The 21102-nt window shown below is 39.6% G+C and overlaps 2 protein-coding genes across 3 annotated transcripts in view; both read left to right on the top strand.

Moving 5' to 3' along the window:
* Positions 1-14540, top strand: part of RhoGEF64C (Rho guanine nucleotide exchange factor at 64C) — an 88201-nt gene extending 73661 nt beyond the window's left edge. For both annotated transcript variants that reach the window (XM_022084119.2, XM_022084120.2), the window contains exons 4-13: positions 560-3198; positions 6258-6419; positions 7233-7607; positions 9001-9123; positions 11604-11741; positions 12503-12607; positions 13132-13284; positions 13448-13570; positions 13731-13832; positions 14101-14540. In XM_022084119.2, coding sequence (XP_021939811.2) covers positions 560-3198; positions 6258-6419; positions 7233-7607; positions 9001-9123; positions 11604-11741; positions 12503-12607; positions 13132-13284; positions 13448-13570; positions 13731-13832; positions 14101-14232 — 4052 coding nt within the window. In that variant the 3' untranslated portion in view covers positions 14233-14540. The remainder of the gene's footprint in view (positions 1-559; positions 3199-6257; positions 6420-7232; positions 7608-9000; positions 9124-11603; positions 11742-12502; positions 12608-13131; positions 13285-13447; positions 13571-13730; positions 13833-14100) is intronic.
* A 2251-nt stretch (positions 14541-16791) lies between these two features.
* Positions 16792-21102, top strand: part of Mp (collagen XV/XVIII-type protein multiplexin) — a 228823-nt gene continuing 224512 nt past the window's right edge. The window contains exon 1 of the mRNA XM_087350117.1: positions 16792-16928. The gene's annotated coding sequence lies outside the window, so the exon portion shown is untranslated. The remainder of the gene's footprint in view (positions 16929-21102) is intronic.

The following is a 21102-nucleotide window of genomic DNA, read 5'->3' as shown; positions in this document are numbered from 1 at the left end:
GATAGAGATTATGTTGTTCTTTTCTCGTGCTGAACCATGATTTACAACAGCCTGTGTTTGTGGAATGGATATAAAACTAATTCAACCCTTAAGTGTCCTTTGGTAACTATATGTATATTACCTTCTTTAACAATCCATAACTCTGTGGATTTTGACCACGGTTTATTTATGGGTTTCGTATTATTCTCACTGTAAGCAATGGTCATTTTCTTAAACAGTATTAAGCAGTTAATCTTTGTAATGTCTTAGGCAGATATTATTACATCTTGAGATACTTAATAAATTTCAATTTCATGATCATCTTCTCGTATAATTCTACGGTACAGGTGGTGTATGCATGTAACCCACGGCTTCTCCAGAATTCCCCACACGTCCTAGAAATCTCGTGCTTCGAAACAGGACAACTTTAAACTTTATTTTTTTTGTTATGTGTGATAATTGAAATCGAATTTCATCCTCACGTGTTCATTTTTTTTTCATGACTTGCTGTCATGTGAAGTGACAAACGAACTCAAAATATCTGTGTCTGAATTTGACAAATGCAACCCTTTGTTTGCAGCTAAAGATGTGCTGAAGGAACAGCCACGTCGGAGTGACGCGACGGTGGTAACACTTAGACGTAGCCAGAGTGAACGTCTGTTGACCACAGACAGCGACGACCCCAAGCGCCACGAGGACCAGCTTCAGGCTGACCGAACTTCCGTTCTGTTTAATGACACTATGCGGCTACGTCTGAGGCCGGGACGCCCTGATATTCGCCAGGTGTTCAGCGACCCAGGAGCTCCAGGCACGTACACCAGCAGCGGCTCAGGAGTAGACGCATCCAGACGGCCACAGCGCATGCTAAGCCCTGGAAGACCACGTCCCAAACAACCGCCACCACCCCCTCCACCTCCATCATCAACCCCTATTCCAGAAAACGAGCAATCCCTTCCAGAACTTCCACCGAGACAAATCTTTCCTTTCACCAAGAAACAAATAGAGCAGATGAATCAACAAGCTCGCCAGTTTTCGGTTAAGTCTAATTCAAAACAGAAAATAGTATCCTCATTTCCCAGAGTCAATGAGAAGATGTTTGATTCAGAAGCATCGGCGTCGTCAAATATTCGGCCGGTGTCTTGGTCACCACTCGCAACTTCGACACCCCCGTGCACTGGTGACACTGTCGAAGACGTAACGAAAAAAAAGGAGCATCGACACAGTGACCCCGGCCCAGTTATCCCAAAACTTGTGGTACACGTTGAAAATTCTCCGGAGGGTCAAACACCGGTAGCCAAAACATATGCTGAATCAAAAACCAAAACCTTCCATCTGCAAGAAGCAGCAAGGCAGCATCCGGAAGATCCTCCGGGTAACCTCACGTCAAGAATAGGAGATCTAAATGAAGATAAAATATGCACCATTGTCACCGTATCAACCCCAGGCACTCCGTCGGCAGATGTGCATCGTCTGCAAATAAAGGGAGAACACCTCGTCACAGACATGAACTCAGGACCAAAAAAGCGGACCTCCATTCGCATAAACAGCGATGATTCCACTGAAGACATCAAACGCCTTGGATTTATCCCCGTTGGGAACTCTTCTGTGACTTCTCTTGTGGTCCAAGAAGACGCTCTTACCACGTCTTCTGTTAAAAAGGACAGTAGCAATAAAGTTACTATCAGTGTTGGTGGTGCGGAAGTAAAGAACCGAAATACCGATAATAGAATTTTAAGTTCCTTGTGTACAGTTATTGACACTTCTCCTTGTTCGACGTTGAATTCAAATAACATTTATAAAGGAAGTAGTTGTAGTTCCTTGACAGTGCTTTCGTCAAACCAGGTTAACGTGATTCCAGTGTCTCCAGATCACCAGGTGCAAAGAACATTATTGGTAGTGGATGATCACGACAACGGCGAGAGAAGCAGAGACACGATGTTGCGATGTTGGAATGGTGATTCCCCTACTTCATCCAGCAGTGACAGTGACATCACAGTAACAGTTGGTGGGAGTGTTGAAGAGAATGTTCAGCACGTCCAGAAATCAGATTCTAATGTTATTTTGCAGCCCAGATCTCGAGGAATCGATTTCTCATCGACTTTGTCTGTTTCAGATGATATCGATATTCTTTTGAATCCAGTTGAGGCTGTCAAAAGGAATCTTGTTCCACATGTTTGTGGAAGGAAGATCTTGGCGCCCGGAGGTGAAAGTGTGGACAAGACATCTTCTCCGACGGTTAGACTCGATAAGTTAATAGAATTACAGGAAGATATAAACGATAATGAACGGGAAGCATTAAAAGAAGGAGATTATTTCATATCTGCTGCGGCATCCAAATTAATGGATCTGACTACAAATGAGGATAGCCCTTTGTATTCAAATGTATCAGCTACAGTTTCAAGGAGCTCGGAAGACACATTGCCAACAGTTATAGAACAGGAAGAAGAAGATGATGTATTCCAGACAGAGTCATCTTCATCAAATAAAGCACATGGACGCCTGAAACCTTTTGACGGTTTGGATACTGAAGAATGCAAGGCGGAAGATAAAAGTATCAGTGGTGAGTCCAGCGGGTTCGACACAGCTCCGTCGTCTATTGAACCAGAGAATGGAGGAGTTGCACTTCCAGAAGACGGCAGTGATTCAGTCTCTCATTCTCAATTATCTATTTGTCTTCCTGCCAAAGACTCTGATGATCCTGTAACTGAGAAAGATGATAAGAAAGTCGAAGTAGAGTTACGGGTCAAGACCGAATCCTGCGACGAATCAAATTCTGAAGCAGATGATGAGAATATTTATGAGATTATCAAAGATCCGATATACGAAGAGATACCTGACACACCTCCCCCTTTACCGATGTCACCCCCGCCGTCACTTGATGACCTTGAGGAAAGCAAGAGAGGTTCAAGGTCGATCTTCGAAGGGGCCTCAAAATACGATATTCTTAACTATCTAGTAGGCGCGAAAGAACGTGGGATAGTGCCTGAAGAAACGTATTACAGCGGAAGTGTTAATGGAGATGAGGTTGTTGGGATAATTGATGGGAAGCAGATACAAGACGAGGATGGCGGAGGGCAGTCTCACAAAAGGATGACGTCGTTGGATCTCGGTGATCTGAGCAGCAGGGTCAGCCACTTGAGCAACGCTAGCGATTCTAGTGAGGATAGCTGCAACCTCACAATTTCCAACATCGGGGATGTCCCTTCGTCTCCGAACAAGGTACCGTAACATTTGTAAAATTCATTTCTAACCTCTATTTCGCCATACGTGTTCATGGCACGGTGATTAAATGCAGGGGGAGGGGGCATTAGCATATGCAAAGTCATTTTATGCCTTGCGTCGTGGAACTACTTTATCAACTGCGTAAAATATGAGGTTAAGTTTTCTCTCTTTTTTTTACCAAAAATCTATTTGCCTCCTATATTTATTTATGTTTATTAAACTGCGCTATCACCAACTTAGACTACAGAGCGTCGGGCTGTGTTTTCTTAGAGGTAAGAACCGAATTTTAAATGTTAAAAAGCGCTTTGCGTTCAAAGGGTCGATAAAATATTTGATTGGAACGGTTGTGTTCAGGGTCTGAAAGAACGAAGTTAATACCGTAAATGGTATGCCAAGTTGAACCGCGTGAATTGCCAGTTTAGTGACTTTTTTTTGATAAGAATTTCGAAAACCACGAAGCCTTCAGAGACACGTCCCTGACGCCAGTCGTGCGATCACTTGTGACGGAATGTGGCCTGGAGGTCTAGAAACTTTCACATCTGTTTAATGGGCTGCATTGGAATGTAATTAACGTTAAAATAGCGACGTGCCTTGAGAGACGGAGGTTGGATCAAAAGAGGTTGGCATTGTAGTGGGTTGTCTTTGCTGGTCTTCTGAGTTGCAACGCCCTGTGGATTTGTGGGTAGACACCCACGTTTCTAATGCCTCCAAATTCACTGCTTTACGTACCAGAATACCAATATCGACTTATTCACCTCCGCGAGAATCCCAAATGCCATTGTGGTTGATTGATCATACATTGCATTATGATATTGATTTCAATTTAGGTAGTGATTGAAATTAAATTATTTCTGAAAACGCCTTCAGAGGATAATAATAACTTACAATAAAAATATGCATTGAAAGGGAATCTGCTCTGTAGGGCCGTAACATCGATTTACAGTTTCCTAGACTCTTTTTAAATACCATGGTTTTAACGCGGATGCCATACATGGGTTCCGAGATCAGTAGCTAAGCTGTCTGTCCCCCTGTCCTGTAATCATGGTTGCATAAACTTTGCCAAATGTAACCTGTATTAAGCAGAAACTCTGAGTTACAATGAAATTCCTCTTGACTGCAGAGAAATTTAAAACTAATGTGAAATTAATTGAATAAAAATTTACTTGGATATTATCCATCGTCTAGTAATAAAACGTAAAAAACGTAAAACGACGTTTCGGAGATGGGGCTCTATCTCCGTCTTCAGGTTCCTACTCAGTTGGGCCCAATAGATAGAGCTAATCCCTATCTCCGGACAAATTAAAAAGTGAAAGTCCCAGAATAAAAAGGCGGTTACACCATCCATCCGTGGGACGTAAAAGAATAGTATGTAGAAAACAAAATTCATAAACACGAATAAAGAAAGAAGACAAAAAACTCACAAAAGGTGGGAATAATTACACATGAATATTAACTTGAAACTCGATGCCCACCTTGGATTTTTTGAGAGATGACAGGTATCGAAATAGGAGATAAATCCAAACTAGGCTGGCTGATAGGATTGGCGAGTAGTGCCACGTGTGCAGCCTCCTTGTGAAATTATTTCAATGAATGAACTTTATTCAACGAGGAAACGGAAGTTAAAGCCAGTAGTTTGTGGAGAATTGTCTGCTTAAAAAAATCATTATTTTCGGTTCATTCTGAACTATTCGAATTCTTGTGTTTGTAGAAGATTTGTAGTAGATTTTAAATAAAATATATGTAATACTTTAAAGAACTGCTGAAATAAGGTAAAAAGTGAGATGGTACATTGAAAATGTTTACTGCTCAGTGGCAGACTTACTTTGTTCACTTAGGTACGTGAATACACGAGGTAATATACAGCTCAGTGTTGAGGTCCCCTGCCAATGTGTTGCAATAATATAAGCTGTAGGTTGCATCCATTTTCTGGCCTTTGTACCTACCTTATGGGGCTGTGTCACGATGGTGTTACCGAATGGTACTCGCTTCTTGATATAACCGAAGGGTTGACTGGCGAAGGGAAATACCATAGGAACGTTGTGTACGTTTTAACGCAGCGCAAGGAATTTCCACTTCGGCTTCCATGTCTGCCACATGTTGAACCTAATATTTATTCCTCCGTCTCAATGTGTTTGCCAGATTTTAATTATTAGTTTGGAAACGTCTGAAAGTTAAGTAAAAACAGTCTTTCTGTGCACGCAAATGGTCGATCTATTTGGAGCGGTCGCATGTTTAAGAACCTGAGTCAGTTTTCATCTTGCCGCAGGACAAACTTTATTTTTTCGTTTGTAATGTATTTTTATTTTCATTTGTTTTCGTGTTAAGATTTTAACCGAGATTTTTTTAAAGTAATTTGTATTTCCCACGTTTAGTTTCGCCTATAATTCCAAACTTAAAATAATATTATACAGTGTGTCCGTAAAGACCCTGTGAACCTGCAACCTGGAGAGAGTATGTTAACTGTGAGTCTACAAGGCGTTGAAACCGAGAACATCATCATCTTCGCAGGCGTGGGGAACCTCAGATCTCGCAAATACGAACATTTTTTAAGATTTTGCTATTCCGGGTCTTTCAAGACGAGTTTCTGTCAACAGAACCGTCAAGCATTCGACTGTGAGTAAACATTCTCATCTCAGTTCGTGTGGAAGTAGAAAGTGGTCAAAACAAATACACAAGAGTCTGCAGATGAACGCGAATATGCCAATTAACAGAGGAGGTAATACTGCCTACCCTTTCACTTTTTGTATCTCAAATTTCTCCTCAAGAGAATGCTGGAATTTTAATTAGTTTGCACTACAGATGAAACCTGTAAATGAATATAGTTAACGCGCTTCTTCGTACAATGTTCACAAAAATTATTTTTTTGCACATTTCTTGCTTAAATGAATACCTGTAACTTAAGCCGTATATAATTAATATTTTTTTGAAATATCAAATATCGTAGTGAACTCCCTTAGCTTTTAAATAATTTAAGTTCCGTCCTAATTATATCTGTAGCCTTCGTGTTGGTTTCAGCGTCATTAATATGTGTCAGTGATACGATCTTGTCTTACCAGGCCCGCAAGAGTTCTGCAGAAATCGAAAGAAATGACTCGGGAGTGGGTTCAGAAACGAGCAAATCCAGCCGCAGTAGATGGCTGCACTGTGGTCCAGCTGGCAGCATCCTGGAAGACCAACAGCATCTGTGCGAAGACTGCGACCAACCCGTCGAGACGCAGGTGCGTGACCCTCGGTTGGGGCGCGTCTCCCTCTCCAACATTCGACCTCTTTGGTCTGCTTATAAGCGACTCTTGCCTTAAATTCGGGGATCAAGATTGACGGAGCCAATGTTCCCACTTCACTCTGATTCTGCGTCTGCTTTTATTAATTCTCAGTCTCTGAAATCGGAAGACATCTTAGGCCTTGTGAAATGGCTTTCTAGAGCCTTTTTTCCGGGGGGGGGGGGGGGGGGGGGGGGGGGGCTAGCAAAGAACATCTTATACAGAACGAGGGCTTCATTGAAAAAGGGTCGTTGAAATTTGACGTGGAAGTTTGTTCACAGTTTGTCAGTAAATCGGTTTTCCTTATTTATATTAGGCAGTCTTCTGCAGGTACTTTGCTCTGTTTCATGTGGAATTTGGAAATACAAAATTACTGTGCCAAAATTGCACCGAACCACATCTTTTTTTTTCGAGAAACACTGAATGTTTTCAATAAAATCTTCTTGACGTTTCGGAAATCAACTCTGTCCCGAAACGTCGGTTTTCTACGGTAACCAGTTGACGCGGCTGGTTGCCCGAGGAGATTTTATTGATTGTACTAACCACGAAAGTCTCAAATCCTATACCGAACGTTCTTTGTCAAATTCGAAACACGCTCGTAAAAAGATACATGTTTGTCAGGGCTGAGGATGGAGACGGTAGACCCATGTTTCTCCAAAAATGTTGATGTCCACGGCGTCACAACCCAGAAGAATAATAACATCGTCATTCTCGCCGTCTTGAGGCCCTAAAATTTCTGTTTGATCGTGATTTCTTCTTTTTGTTTCCCAGGTCACTGACAGCGGTGTGATGTTTGCACCCCTGGTGTGCCGGAAGTGCGGAAAGAAGCGAGCGGAACGGAAGGAAATAATCGCAGAGATCGTCGAGACTGAGGAAAAGTATGGCCGAGACCTGCAGATCATCATGGAGGAGTTTTACCGACCGATGCTCGTGGCTGGCTTGCTGACTCCCGAACAGCTGGCTGCCATATTCCTGAACGTGGAGGAACTCCTGGAACACAACGCCGCCCTGGCGGAGAAACTGCGAGACAACATGGAGATCGCGCTGGAGCAGGGAGACGAAGACTTGCTGACCGTCAACATCGGGAAACTGTTCCTGGAGGCATCTCCCATGCTTCATGCCTTCGAGTCTTACTGTATACGACAGGTGAGCAGTTTAGAAATGCATGATAATTGTCATTTTTATAAGTATTTAATTCATTTGGTACTGTTACACATATTTGCCCATTATGAATCATATTAATTTTATTTACAGCCAGTTACATTAATAGGATGGTTTGAAAAGGCAGTTTGGTCTAGAACAGATGGGCAACGAACAACGAATATCCCTGTGGGACTAGATGTTGGTTTCTACCAACTCTTCAGCGAAATAACTATGACTGTTTTCTGTCCTCTGGGGTTGTCGAAAAAACTAATTTAATTACCGAGAAGAGAGAATACATATTTTGTTTTTTGTTGTTGTTGCGAAAACAGACGAATCCTGTTAGCATCCTTGCACCGTATATCTTTAAGATCCTTTTCAATATTTGTCTACCAAGTTTATTCGGGTTTCCGTACTAGGTACCGCACCCATCGCATCCTCAGAATATACATTCTGAAGCTTGACATTGAGCTGTCTTTCCCAGCTGTCTGTGTCTTTCTCAGTACTCTGTTCCTCCCTTAGGACAACGCATCAAGTCTCACGCGCATATGAAGCAAAAAGTGAAGTTATAATTTGACGTTTATCACTGGCTATAAAAATGATAGCCAATAATTTTGACGTGTGTCTTTGACCTCACTGTATAGGTTCGTTGACCCTTACGTATCCATAACGTTGTCAGGAGTGGCGTTGTTTACGACTGTCTGCAGGATTAAAGACGCATCACTGTATAGTGTTCGTTTCACACTCATAAGTTTCTCATTGCTGACAGTAATGGATCTTGCGGTGTGTTTGGAAGTTGGTTTGCCAGACAAGACGCTTGTAATAACGCGTACATCGATGTTTCCGCCCTCGTAACTTTAAAGACATGAAGGTTAGACAGTTTAAACTCCGCCCCTTCTCACGGCACTCAGAAGCGAAAATTTTCATACTGTTTCAGAAATACTACACATGATTATGTTGTCACCTGACCTTTTTCTGTGTCTGCGCGACGTCACAACCCTGACTCGGAGGTAGATACCTACGAGTCTACGCGACGTCACAACCCTGACTCGGAGGTAGATACCTACGAGTGTACACGACGTCACAACCGAGATCATCGTAATTAACCAGTTTCGAAGCACAGAATTAAATAGGCAACATTTAAGTGCTATATTTTTATAGTAACTTATCACTTATATCTTCAGAGAATAAATTGGTAGGATATGGAAGAACTGGTTAATTCTCGCCGATAGCGACACGCACTAAACATGCATTGAAGAAGGTTCGGTTTTTAAACGATATATCGATTCATAGGATACGATATATTCTTACGTTATCATTGTAAATCGAGAGCAATTTGCAATTTGCTGTGTAAACAGATAACGTAAATGCTCGTATAACTTGTTTGTGTGTGGTACAGGGTGCTGCATCTCTGCTCCTTGCGAATCTGGAGAAAGAAAAAGAACTGCTACGTATCTTCCTCAGGGTATCGCAGATGGAGAACGCCGTCCTGAGACGCATGAACCTCAACTCCTTCCTCATGGTAGGTCGGCTGAATTTCAGGTCTTGAGGCTAGTTTGGGTCGATGGGTGAGACAGTTCCAGTTGTGGATTCAGTAGGAGACGCTCTTCACCTCTTGTTGTTACGTGGATTGAAACAAAGAGGATGGTGAGATTTCAGGTTCTGACGGCGACGAGTATGAAGATGGTTCTCTTCTGGGACGTTACGCCGTGTAATGTAGTAGAAACTGCCTGACGTTTTAGAGGTTGCAAATATACGACACCCTTCTGTAGGCAGTTGTTTATCAATTTTCTTGTTTAACTGTATATAAAAAATAAGCATATCACGTTGAATTGTGCTGAGACGAGTATTAATTATCATCAGTTGTACGTTTAATGTTTCCGGCTTCATAGCTGAGAGTGACTCGTGTCAAAACATTATCTGAGCCAGGAAGTACAGTGCAATGACACGTGTTTCCTCAAGTTGGTTTCCTGAAGCCAAAAAGGATTACCCTGTGCTGGGTTCACAAGCGGCTGACAGGTGAACCAGCGGTTCGCGAGAATGTTAAGAATTATACAGCGTTTCGACAGACTTTGCGGTTTCCTTCTTCAGGGCGAATGACAAGGCTTTTTTTTCAGTTGCTTCAAATGATGACGCGTCATAAGTTCTAGCTTTAGAGACGAAACATTTATTTTCGTTAGCCTCGCACGAGTTTTGTTTGTACACGTAATATACAACGCTGTATGAAATTCCTACACCAGTGTTCAAGTAAGAATGAAAACAAACCTCTGACATGTCAGCGCGAGTGTTTCTTATTTCTACATGTGATTTATGATGGATAAGTCGTGAGGAGGTCAAGGAGTTATCTTGTTGTTATATTACGATTTGAACAAAACGGATTCTGTCCACCAGTTAGTGCTTGGTTAACCGCAAAGAAACATTCGTATGTTCTCGTAAGTGTAGCGAAAACGGTATCCGTGAACAGAACTACAAATATTCCTAGTTATCAGCAAAGTGGAAAGTTTAGATAGTTGAATTATGCCAAGAAACCGTGGGGTGCTGTGAAATGAACAGCAGCCAAGCAGTGGGGAGTTCCACCAGATAACATTTTACCTTTACGCTCAATTTGCAACAAGGTATGGGGTTTGACCTCAAGATATGCATGCGATTCTGTACGTGGCCAGTTTGTTTTAAAATGAGTTTGCTTAGCAGTGAAAGACGGGTGTTTCTTGAAAGTGTTTTTGTTCTCGGAACGTCGTTTTAGAACAGAAATGTCTAAATATATTTTTTGTGTTTTGCAGTTCTAATTGCGTCAGACATATCTGTGTTGTTTTAAATAACAGACAACAGAATACAAACGAAGATGCGAAAATAAGTAGGTATACTTTGAAATGCTTTAAGTGTGTTTGAGGTGATTAAGTTTCTTGTTACTTAGTTTGGGGGATCTTTAAGATTATATTTCTAGTTTACTTAGGGACGCTTTCTAAAGTGCGTAAGTTATGTGGCGACAGATTAAGAGACGACTGAACAAATTAATTCAGAAGAATATGGAAGCATGTTGTCGTGGCCTGTTCTAAGATATTAAGCCAGCACTTGCCAGGAACGAGTGAAGAAAACACGGAAAAATCTTAGTTGTGATAATTGGCCGCCTGGCCGAAAATCGAAATCGAAAAATTATCGATTTGTCAACACTGCGCGTGAGTATTATGTCAGTAATACAATTAACCTACCATTTTATATTTGACGATGTTAATGTGAACGTTCAGTGATTTTACAGGAATTGATCCAAATTTGCACATCTTTATTACGTTTTAATGTCTCAATATTTGCCCAAAATCCTACAAACATTTCAAGTGCTGAGAACCGAACATACCCTGCTCTGTAAATCGTCCTCAGATTACCACACGAGCACAATTTACGATAAGGGAAAAATAATACATTTTCGTAATTTTTGTAACGTGGTTTGTATAACTGCTTAAGAGAAGCAAATGATGTAATCAATATAAGCCACATTGGAATGATATCTGTATTAGGCAATACTTACGCGTCTGTCTGGGCTGACTCTTATTTCTTGTCTTTGCGATCCCATAGGTATGTTTATCTATAATTTCCGTATGTATTTACATTCTTTCTCTCATAACTGTCATCTTTTTTTAACCCCCCCCCCCCCCCCCTCCGGAACGAATTAGCTGGTAGCAGGTAGCAGGTAGCAGGTAGCCTTGTTCGAACATAAAAGCGAAATACGGTGAGAAGGTTAAAGCTCCAAAATTAATTCAATATAAACTGTGTAGGTGTCAGCACTAGTCAACGTGTCTGCGAATGTGTGATTACTGGTTTTGATATTATATAACGACGCTGTTTTAGCTGCTTACGTTACATGCTGGCATATATGAAATCTGAAGACGATTCATGAATACTGAATATATAATAATTTGAATTTCTCAAACTATAATTTACCACTTCCCCCCCGCCAAATATCTCACGAAAACTTCAGTACGTAAGAGAATGTATTCCTGGCTGCAGGTACCAGTGCAGAGAGTCACCAAGTACCCGCTGCTGTTGGCACGCCTGCACAAAGTGACCCCAGCTCACCACGAGAGTCGAGAACATCTACGACAGTCGCAGCACAAGATCGAACTTCATCTCGAACACATGAACTCGGTAACACTAGCTACACCCGTTGAAATTACCCCCCCCACCCTCGGTGAATTATCCATACTTTCTCTGATCCATTTTCAAAAGTTATGCATTCAAAAAAAGTACATTGACGCAAATGGTAGTAAACATTTTCAGTTGGGAATCCAAGTTTGAGTCTTTTATTTGCGTGTGTAGCTGTGTAAGTGTCTCAAACTTTAGTATACCCAGGGTTTTTGTCCATCACCCAGTGTTTTACACCACACAGCTCAAGTTTACAACTGATTCAGTTTTATTAATCAGTTTAAATTAATAATTTAATTTAAATAGTTATGTAATGACACACAAACTTCAGAATTATGCACCAGAAATGTTAATTGCTTTCTGAATTTAAAAAAAAAAAAAATTCTCAAAATTATCGAGGTAACGTGTTTAAATTGTTTTGTCAGACAGGATATATTTAGGCACCATTTTGAGAATGTAATGAACAAGATTTTTCTGTCCCTGTTCTCATGTCTATCTGTCAACAAATCAGTCCACTCATGTTTTCTGTTGCCATCGTAAAGATTGCTTCCAGGATTTGTCAGATATTTTTGAAAATTTTTGTATTTGCTTTTACTTCTCTGATACATTGATATTTCTGGTTATTCCATTCTCTTGCAGATCGAGTTTAAGCCAAAGTAGTCAGGAAATAACTATGTCTCATCCTATGTGCGCATGACGTACTTTCTTCCCATTATATAATCACATAATTTTTTTCTTTTGACTTTGTGCGTATGCATCTATAGGAAGCAAAGGACATAAGTACGACAAAACTGTGGCGGCGGATATCCATTATGAATGGGAGGAGGTCCAGTAGCGAAACAGATATGTTGAGCATCAAACTCAGGAAGGTAGGACCCAACTTTATTTGTCATGTTGACGAAATAAAAAATATAGACCTAGCTAGGATGTACATTTTCTTGACATGGAGTGTATTCAAAGACTTTTTTATGTATGGGGTACAGTTTTGTATAGAAAGGAGAATAATAATCATCACTCAAAAGAATTAGATATCATTTGTTTACTAGATTTGTCAGAAACAAAATTTGAATTTTCAGTGAATAATTATGAGACGAGTGAGGTGTGAAAACAATGAGCGTTGTCCCCGTCAGTTTGCTTGGGTGTCCGAACCCTGTGGCAGTGATTTTTGTTTTGTTTGTTGTTGTTTGGTTTATGCAATTGGATGGTAGAGCAGGGATTCACCAGTCAAGAAATATTCTGCATGCTGGTGATCAGTCTGTTATTGGCATTGCATCATTCTGGGTGTAAAATGGAGAAATGTTACGTTTGATGACAGAAGTCAAGTTAAAACATGTGGACACGTCAGCGTTTCACACTTTTTTTCTCATTTTGTTATGAAAATATTACTTTTTAGATGGCTCTGGACATTCTAGAGTGGAACCATGATGAAGTAAGGTTTGCTATGGAAGGAAAACTGCTGTTCACGAATCCAGCGGACAGTAACTGGAGGAAGGGGAGGACCATCAAGCTTAATACAATCAATGCCTTGCTGGTAACAAATGGAAAGGTAAGCTTCGCAGTTGTCTCAGCACCGTTTGACGAGTACCCCAGATAGGCGCAGAGAGAACTTTGCCATTTACTCTCAAGGTCATGTTATTTATGTTGAAGTAAATGTTTGAAAATATCTACCACATGGCAACTAGCGGCGGTTGAATTCCGTTTCTTCACAGCCTACCGAAGACTACCGGCCAGATCCATCGGAGGACGCGCTCACGTTTCCGAGGAAGACCGGAGTGCGAGAGGCGACCCTGCTGCTTCTCAAAGAGAAGTGTGGACGCTACGCACAGCTCAGGGTGAGTGTGACCTTGAGCATCATGGATGAAAATATTTCATGCTAATAGCAGTGATGAATATGATGTCACTGATGATAATGTGACGTGACACAAGTCAGCCTGCTTTCAGGATGTAAATGATAATATCTCTTGCTCCACAAAATTATTTTCTTTCTTTCAGGAACCTTTGTACCTTGACAAGTGTATAGTCTGTGCAGAATCAGACTGGGAAGATTATTTTGAAGTCCAGGAGCTGGCTTCAAAGGACACATTTATTTTTAAGGTCAGCGTATTTTTCTGTGTTTAGGTGTTCTATAAATGATGGTGACGTGTCACCATATCTTAATATCTTAGTGTCTGTCATCATTAAATCTCATATGAAGATTATGCCATTTGGGAACATTCTAAAGTAATTAAGTTTAATGCCATATGCCTAGAAGCATCAGTACAGTTGTGTCAGGATCGTGTCCAGTAACAGGCTTTTGTGTTGTCGGTGCTGAACCTGTGGGTTCTGCTACCAGGGGGTTAGTTAGTTTATGTTTGTGTTTCAGGCTGAGGATGTAGACCGAACCAAGTTGTGGTACAGACAGCTGCAGTACCATGCACAAGGAATGGGTGCCTGGAGAAGACGCCGCAACGCATTGGCCAACATAATGATTAATGGGATGCAAACCAGGAACTAACATGACCCCAGCCTGTGATAGTGTGAATGTGAATGTTTCATTTATTTAATAAATATTAGCATTATGACAAATATTTTGCAATATAGTAATGTACAAATTGTTGTAAAATATTATAAATATAATATACATTACTTGTCTTAAGATTAAATACACAGAGAAATGTATAGTCACACTTGTTAATATCAAGTGAAATCCTCACGATTCTGTGGTTACTAGTACCTTAAAATTTATTTACTGTTTCAGAGAGATTAAATTTGAACACACTGGCCTTAGCTTCAAATTTGGAATAAATTGGCAGTATTATTACAGTTTGCTTTTGTTTTTCACAGCAAAAAAATTTCTGGAACTATAATTTTTCCTATCATTTTATTTGGGTACAGTGAAAATGTTTCAGAGAAAAGTGCTGGGGAGATATTACATAGCACAGCAATCCCTTGCCATTCACAGGGATTATGTTCCTGAAACAGCAATGCAGTAGGGAAGTTTGGAACCAATGCTACTTTAAATACTGATTGGGACCAATGTTTCCTGTTCATTTACTAAACACACAAAAATAATACATTTAAACCATGATTATTTTTCTTCTGCGTCTGTCACAATTTACAATTTCTCTGGCATTCCACAGTAAGGTTATATTTGCTCCAACAACGTACAACCGACAAAACAACGTCTACTACAGTTCATAGAGTCGCGGATAGATTGCAGCAGCATGACAGTGACAAGTGCTACCATCTTTAGCACGTTTATGAAAGTAGATGTCTGTCTTCAGGTTTGTTGTGCTGTGTAGTCTGGTAGAAGTTTACCGAATTTCAGAGGTCCTTGCTGCTTCCATCATCAGGGTGATGAGCATTGCCCGTTACAAATCAAGTATGTGTACATATTTCGATTCCGGTTAGAGTCTATGTAATTTTTCAATGTACATCCACTTCCATAATCTCTGTGGTTCAAATCATTTTTGTTTCTTTCATACACAATTCTTTTCACATTCTTCAGTATTTATTTATTTACTTATTACTTTCTTTCTATATTAATAATGACTGCCATAGAGTTGTCACTGGTCTGTGTTTTCACTGCACACGAATTTGTATTGCCTATTTTCTGTTAAAGCATTAAACTTTACTTTGTTGCTTGATTTGATGTCCAGTATGCCCTCATACGCATTAGTTACCACAACACATTAGCGTCACTGTAGAACAAAGCGTCAGATGAAAACCTAGCAATTAGCGAACACCACATCGTATTAGAATACATTAAAAAACGAGATTAGGGAACATTAAACCTAAGCATCAGTAATATTTGGAAATGAGATTGTGTACATGAAGTAAGGCACAATTTAATTGACTCTCGTATGGCCACTGAACAGTTGCATCAGTAATAATTAATAAAACACAGTTTCAATTCCTATAATCTTTGGCAGAATTTTCAGTCTATTATTGAAGTCGTGTTACGAAACTTATGGCGCAATTTAAACACAACGGCAACCCTGCAGTCAGAACATTAAATGCAACTGTTACTTGCCGATAACAATGAATTTGTATTTCATGTAATAAAAATCTTAATTTTTTTACACGTGGCTTGAAATCGTTTCCTGTAATTGCAGTGTTGTGATTTTTCATAACAGATTATAAGCATTAGATGATTATGGAGCATTATAAACAAAAGAGTGGTAGAATAAACATTAATAGTTTAACAATTCGTATACAGATGGGAGGGCTGGGAGCTATTTTTAAAATATCTCAACAATGCAGACAGGGAGTCCAACAGATGCCAACTTACTCCTAAGAAAAAAAATTGTTTGATGGTTGATTCTTTCCTCACGACATTCTTTTATCGGATTATGAGAATAGCTAGTTACGAAATACATTTCTTGAGATGTTGGGTTTGAAACTTATGTGACCTCCTGTTTATATTAACTGATATTTTGCTTTCGAATTCATTCTGCCCCCACAAATGTAGGAAAGTGCCTTAAAACAGGGCATGATCACCTTTTTTTTTTGTTCCAAATCCTTTTCTACTTGCGATTAATAATCAAATCTTCATCCGATACTGTACAAAGCCTGCACTTCAAACATTGTATTTCGTATCACTCCAAGTGATCTCCTTCCATCAGAGTTTTCGACAAAAATTTTGCACATATTTGTGGTTTCTCCCACGCATGTTAAATCTTCCTGTTACGTCACATTCTTTTTTTAATTTTATCACGCGATGGAACTAACAATTTATGTTTAACTATGAAGCAAAGTGATAATTTGTACCACCTGCTTTAACATACCCAAGCTATTTATGAAATGATTGTTTTCATGGAGGCTGGTTATGTTCTGTTTGCGGTAGGATATTAATTATTTACATAAATCTTCTCTTTCAAAGTTTCATTCCATTGAACTGCAAATGCGTGTTAGGTAGCGAATTAAGAGATCTGGAACAGTCCAAGACACTACCGCCTCCTCTACCTGAATGTCTTTTACGGAACTAAATTAAAACGTGTTTGTAGGTGGCGGAACTGTGAGGCGGGAGGGGAGGGGGAAAGTTTTAGTTCCGAAGAGGCGCGTTGTGATTTGCAGGTGTGCGTTTGTGCAGTGTTTCTTCTTGAAATAGTTTTATGTGAATATGAACAGAATGTGATTTAATGGCCGCTTTGAACTGAGCTTGTTAGTGTATTATGAAGATGTAGCTGGATCAAAGGCGCTGAGTGAAAGGTAAGGTTCAGTTTTCCGTTGTTAAGTTGATTAAACTCATTGTTCATGTTGAAAGAAATGTACATCTTGTTTCACGTTAAGATATATATTTATGGTACAGTTACCGGATCCGATATGGAAGTTCAAATAGATTATGTTACTTCTAGCAGCGTTTAAAAAAACCCGAATCAATTGTAGGTTATGCCACGTAAAGGTAACGTAAATCTAACCTCGCTTTGTATTAGTTTAAGTAACACCTACTGGCGCGGTGGTTGTATAGGCTTCAGGTTAGAATTATCTGTGTTGCATCACATACAAGATGAGAACGTTCATGGGAACCACTTTAGCTAACCTAACATTTTCAAAGCAATTTCCTGCTATTTTAATTGCGTGAATTGTGTTGTACGTGACTGGTGATTTTACGTCATATAAGATGAAGTGAAAGTATAGTAAAGTTGTATGTATTCAGTTACCAATATTTCTAAGGCCCATCCAGGAATTTAGCCAAGACTTTTCAACAAATTATACTCCGTCACCGTATAGCAGCCAAGCCATTTTAAGTTAGTATTAGGTAGGTATCTTTCTCAGTTGGTTTCTTCCCTTCGGGATTTAATCAACATTTTGTACTCATGACTAAAATGCAGAATTACCGATGGTTAAAACAGGCGATACAAGAATTTACCACTGGACTTTTACCCTCTGAAGCCCATTGGTAACTAAAAATAAGCCAAGATGTGTGTATTCCGTATGATTGGAATTGCAAAGAACTGTTATATCCTTAAACAGTGTTACCCAGTTGACATTAGTAACGGTGAAGTGTTGTGCTTTCTTTGCGGTACGGAAAGAATTCTTAAATATTATTTACACGGGCTTCGGTTTTTAAAGGGTTAAATGACTTACACCTCCAGAACATTCAGGTCGAGAGAAATTTGTGTCAGTATTTGCCTTTGTGGTTCCCAGGTGATTGTGGGAATCAGCCAAGTTGTTTCTTGGCATTGTATCGAACCTTCGCGTGCACTCGGTGTTACACGGTTCCTTTGTTTGGCTCCTAAATTTATATCAGATGCCAAACGCCGCAAACAATGCTAACAACAGAAATCTGCCAATATTTATGGCTTACGGTAAGTTCTTTATCGAATCGTGTGATCAAGCGCCTGCTGACCAGGAAAGCATCTTCAAATCTCTGCAAGAAAATAAATTGATTTTGCGCGAAACTGTTCCATATAAAATGCTATTCTGAATCGTTCTTATTAGACAGCTTACATTACTCACATGAAGTGTTGTGAGATCGGTTCTGGATGGATAGAACTTCATAAAGAAAATAATTTAATTGTAATTTCGAAGTGTTAGTGATGGCATCTGTACTGCCATTCTTCCCCTTTGATTTTGTATGTCATTGTTTCTTTATATTTTTCATCCTTCATTTGTTTCTTTCTCTTCTAAACTTTTCCATTGTGTCTTCTTCCATTTTTCTGTTTCTGTCATTATATTTACTGCTTTATGTCTTTCTTGTGTTTCTTTTGCCTTTGCTTTTTCATGTTCCTTTGTCTCATTCTTTCTGCCCTATAATTAAACTTCGAATATCTCCAAGACGGACAATCCGTGAAATTCATGTCTACCACGTAACCGAGTTCTCATTCATAACAAACCTTTAAAAATGTATAACTGTAATGTGTATTTTGTGACATATCGTATCAACTCGTGAAATCGTCGTAAAGAGATTTTTTCCACAAGCGTTCGCGTAATGCAGGTTGCGAATGACACCTACAGATGAAACCGCAGATGGACGCGGGTCGAGCGCGTAAAATAAATGCACGTAACAGGACGGTGATGTAATTACCAAGTTCATTCGTGATGATTATTTAAATACAGATAGCAACCGCCCAGTGGTAACCATAGGAACTATGCCTTTCTGAGAGTTCATATGGTCTCATGTTACAGGTAAAATGCCAAATACACGTCGTCAGTTTGTGTCGTGACGTTAATTACTGGCATTTATAGGAAGTATATGAATCCCCCCACCACCCTGTCCAGTGAATTTCACTGTTATGTGACGGAAATTTTAGGTTTACAAGGCTGTAAAGATGTCATTTGCGATTTTCTGGGATGTGACGTCGTGTAGTATTGTAAGTGGTTACCATTGTTTAGAAGGAAAATATCAGTTTTACCCTCAGGGCTGGTAACCACCTGCACATCATCCAGCCAGGAAGACAATTGTCGATATTTCCATCTGGTATCGATGATAAGAATACGTTGAGCTTTAACTCCAACCCCCTCCTTACGTTTTAATGACGTAGTGTTCAATCATAAGGACAACTTTACCTGCATCTTTATGTACTATTTATATTGGTACAGATATAACGAGGACAAAGTTATATTCTACAAAATAATTGTAAATCTTCCACGGTCAACATGTCAATTGTGAATGGGAATCATTTCATAATTAGTTTACGTAACGCACGATACAGATTTATGAAAAATAATAATCTGATTTCGGAGACAACTTTTAGTTCCTGCACATTCTAGCCCTAAACCGGAGATGTGACATCAGTACTTATTAACTTGCTAACTAACTCCAAGAAGCAGAGTTGTTGAAAACCTAACAAACCCTCAACTTGTCAAGACTTTTGTGAAATCCTAATGTATATGAACCGACCACTGGACCAGGTTATAATTCAGTTGAATGCTGTCCACTCTCTCATACCTATTTATCGAACATTAATTTTAATATTATCTTTTAACTTTTGTCTACGTCAGTCGTCTCTTCCCTTCAGGTTATCTGAATAAATTTTGTATGAACGTCTCACTTCCCTGACGCATTCCACCCTTCTAATCTGCGTTCAGGATAAGCACAATGATTTCATTTTTAAAGGCATTTACATTCTACGGAACACTTGTTATTTTCATATATTAATGACGTAAAAAAAGTTTCTTTTTTCTCGTTACTACTGGCGAAACAACGTTTTTGTGTTTTTTGCACCTAGCATACGATTTATTGATTTCACTTTCCACATGAGAATGTTAATTAATTTTACTAGACAGAGAATTACAGTTTAATTTAATTGGTCGCATCTGTCGAAATGCGTTTTATGATCAGTGTTACGAATTCCGCGAATTTAACTTCCAGGTAAATATTTATTCCACCCACGCAGCACCCACTCCGTGTATTCGCCCTCGCGTTCAAAGACCCTGTTCTACGTTAACCCCACTATAACGAACATTTCGCATACGATCGTGATATTCTTAATTCAGTGACTTGAATGATAATGTTGACAATTATGATAATTGTTCTGTTCGTTGCTAATAAAGAATGAAAAGTAATATAAAATAAGTTATAATAAACGAAACAATATAACGCCGAAACTGAATGGAAAAAGAGAAATTTGGCGGAAAATAACCTTTTTAAATATCGCCTTTCCCTTTCGTTTAAATTTCCTCCTCATTTGTCGTCGAGATTATGTTTAAAGGTGCATTTTTTGTGACAATTATGCCCCGCTGTCAACAAATTATATAACGACTGCGGGTGTCATCTAACTCCATTTGTAATTGGTTGAGGGGCGGGACACAAGTGCAATGGAACTAGCACTTTCGAACGAAATATTTTTTTGATTGATCAGTATTGTCTTGCCGTTACACGTTGCATAAACGAGTCCGCTACGAACCGAGCCAAATCACTGTTATGGACTGCAGACTTCAAGCAAAACGACGCAAACAATGCAAGATTCCTTAATATAATATTGGAAAAATACACAAAGAGAATAAAATAACAATTAAATGAGTAACGCATAATAGAGTACGCTTCTGACGTATAAATATGTAAATGTAGCCGACGTTTCTCCATGGCATTCAGGGGAAAATACTTTTTATAAATTTGGCAACTCTTTGCCAGTACAAGTTGCCAACGACAACAGTCATTTGTTACTGTAAATCAGGAGGCGACCACCCGTGTAGACAGTATTGTTGTCACAAAATTCCTCAGAAAATATCAATCTTGTAGTCGTCTATTCGTCTTTCCGCCAGACACAAACAACGCAACTGGACGTTGGCCGTCAAGACAGTAAACACAATAACAAAATTTGCGTCAATCATTCCGGACTACAACCAATCCTGGAGTGAGTACAGTGACGATGCCACGAGCTGCAGAACCAGAGTTCGATCCCTGACAAAACCTAGGGGTTCCCTCCTCGCTACTGCG

Source organism: Zootermopsis nevadensis, unplaced genomic scaffold (genome assembly GCF_977971745.1).
Source record: "Zootermopsis nevadensis isolate Lab colony 2312 unplaced genomic scaffold, Znev_1.0 Znev_ptg000017l, whole genome shotgun sequence".
In the NCBI taxonomy this organism is placed as follows: Eukaryota; Metazoa; Arthropoda; class Insecta; order Blattodea; family Termopsidae; genus Zootermopsis; species Zootermopsis nevadensis.
This window is presented reverse-complemented; position numbering and strand designations above follow the sequence as displayed.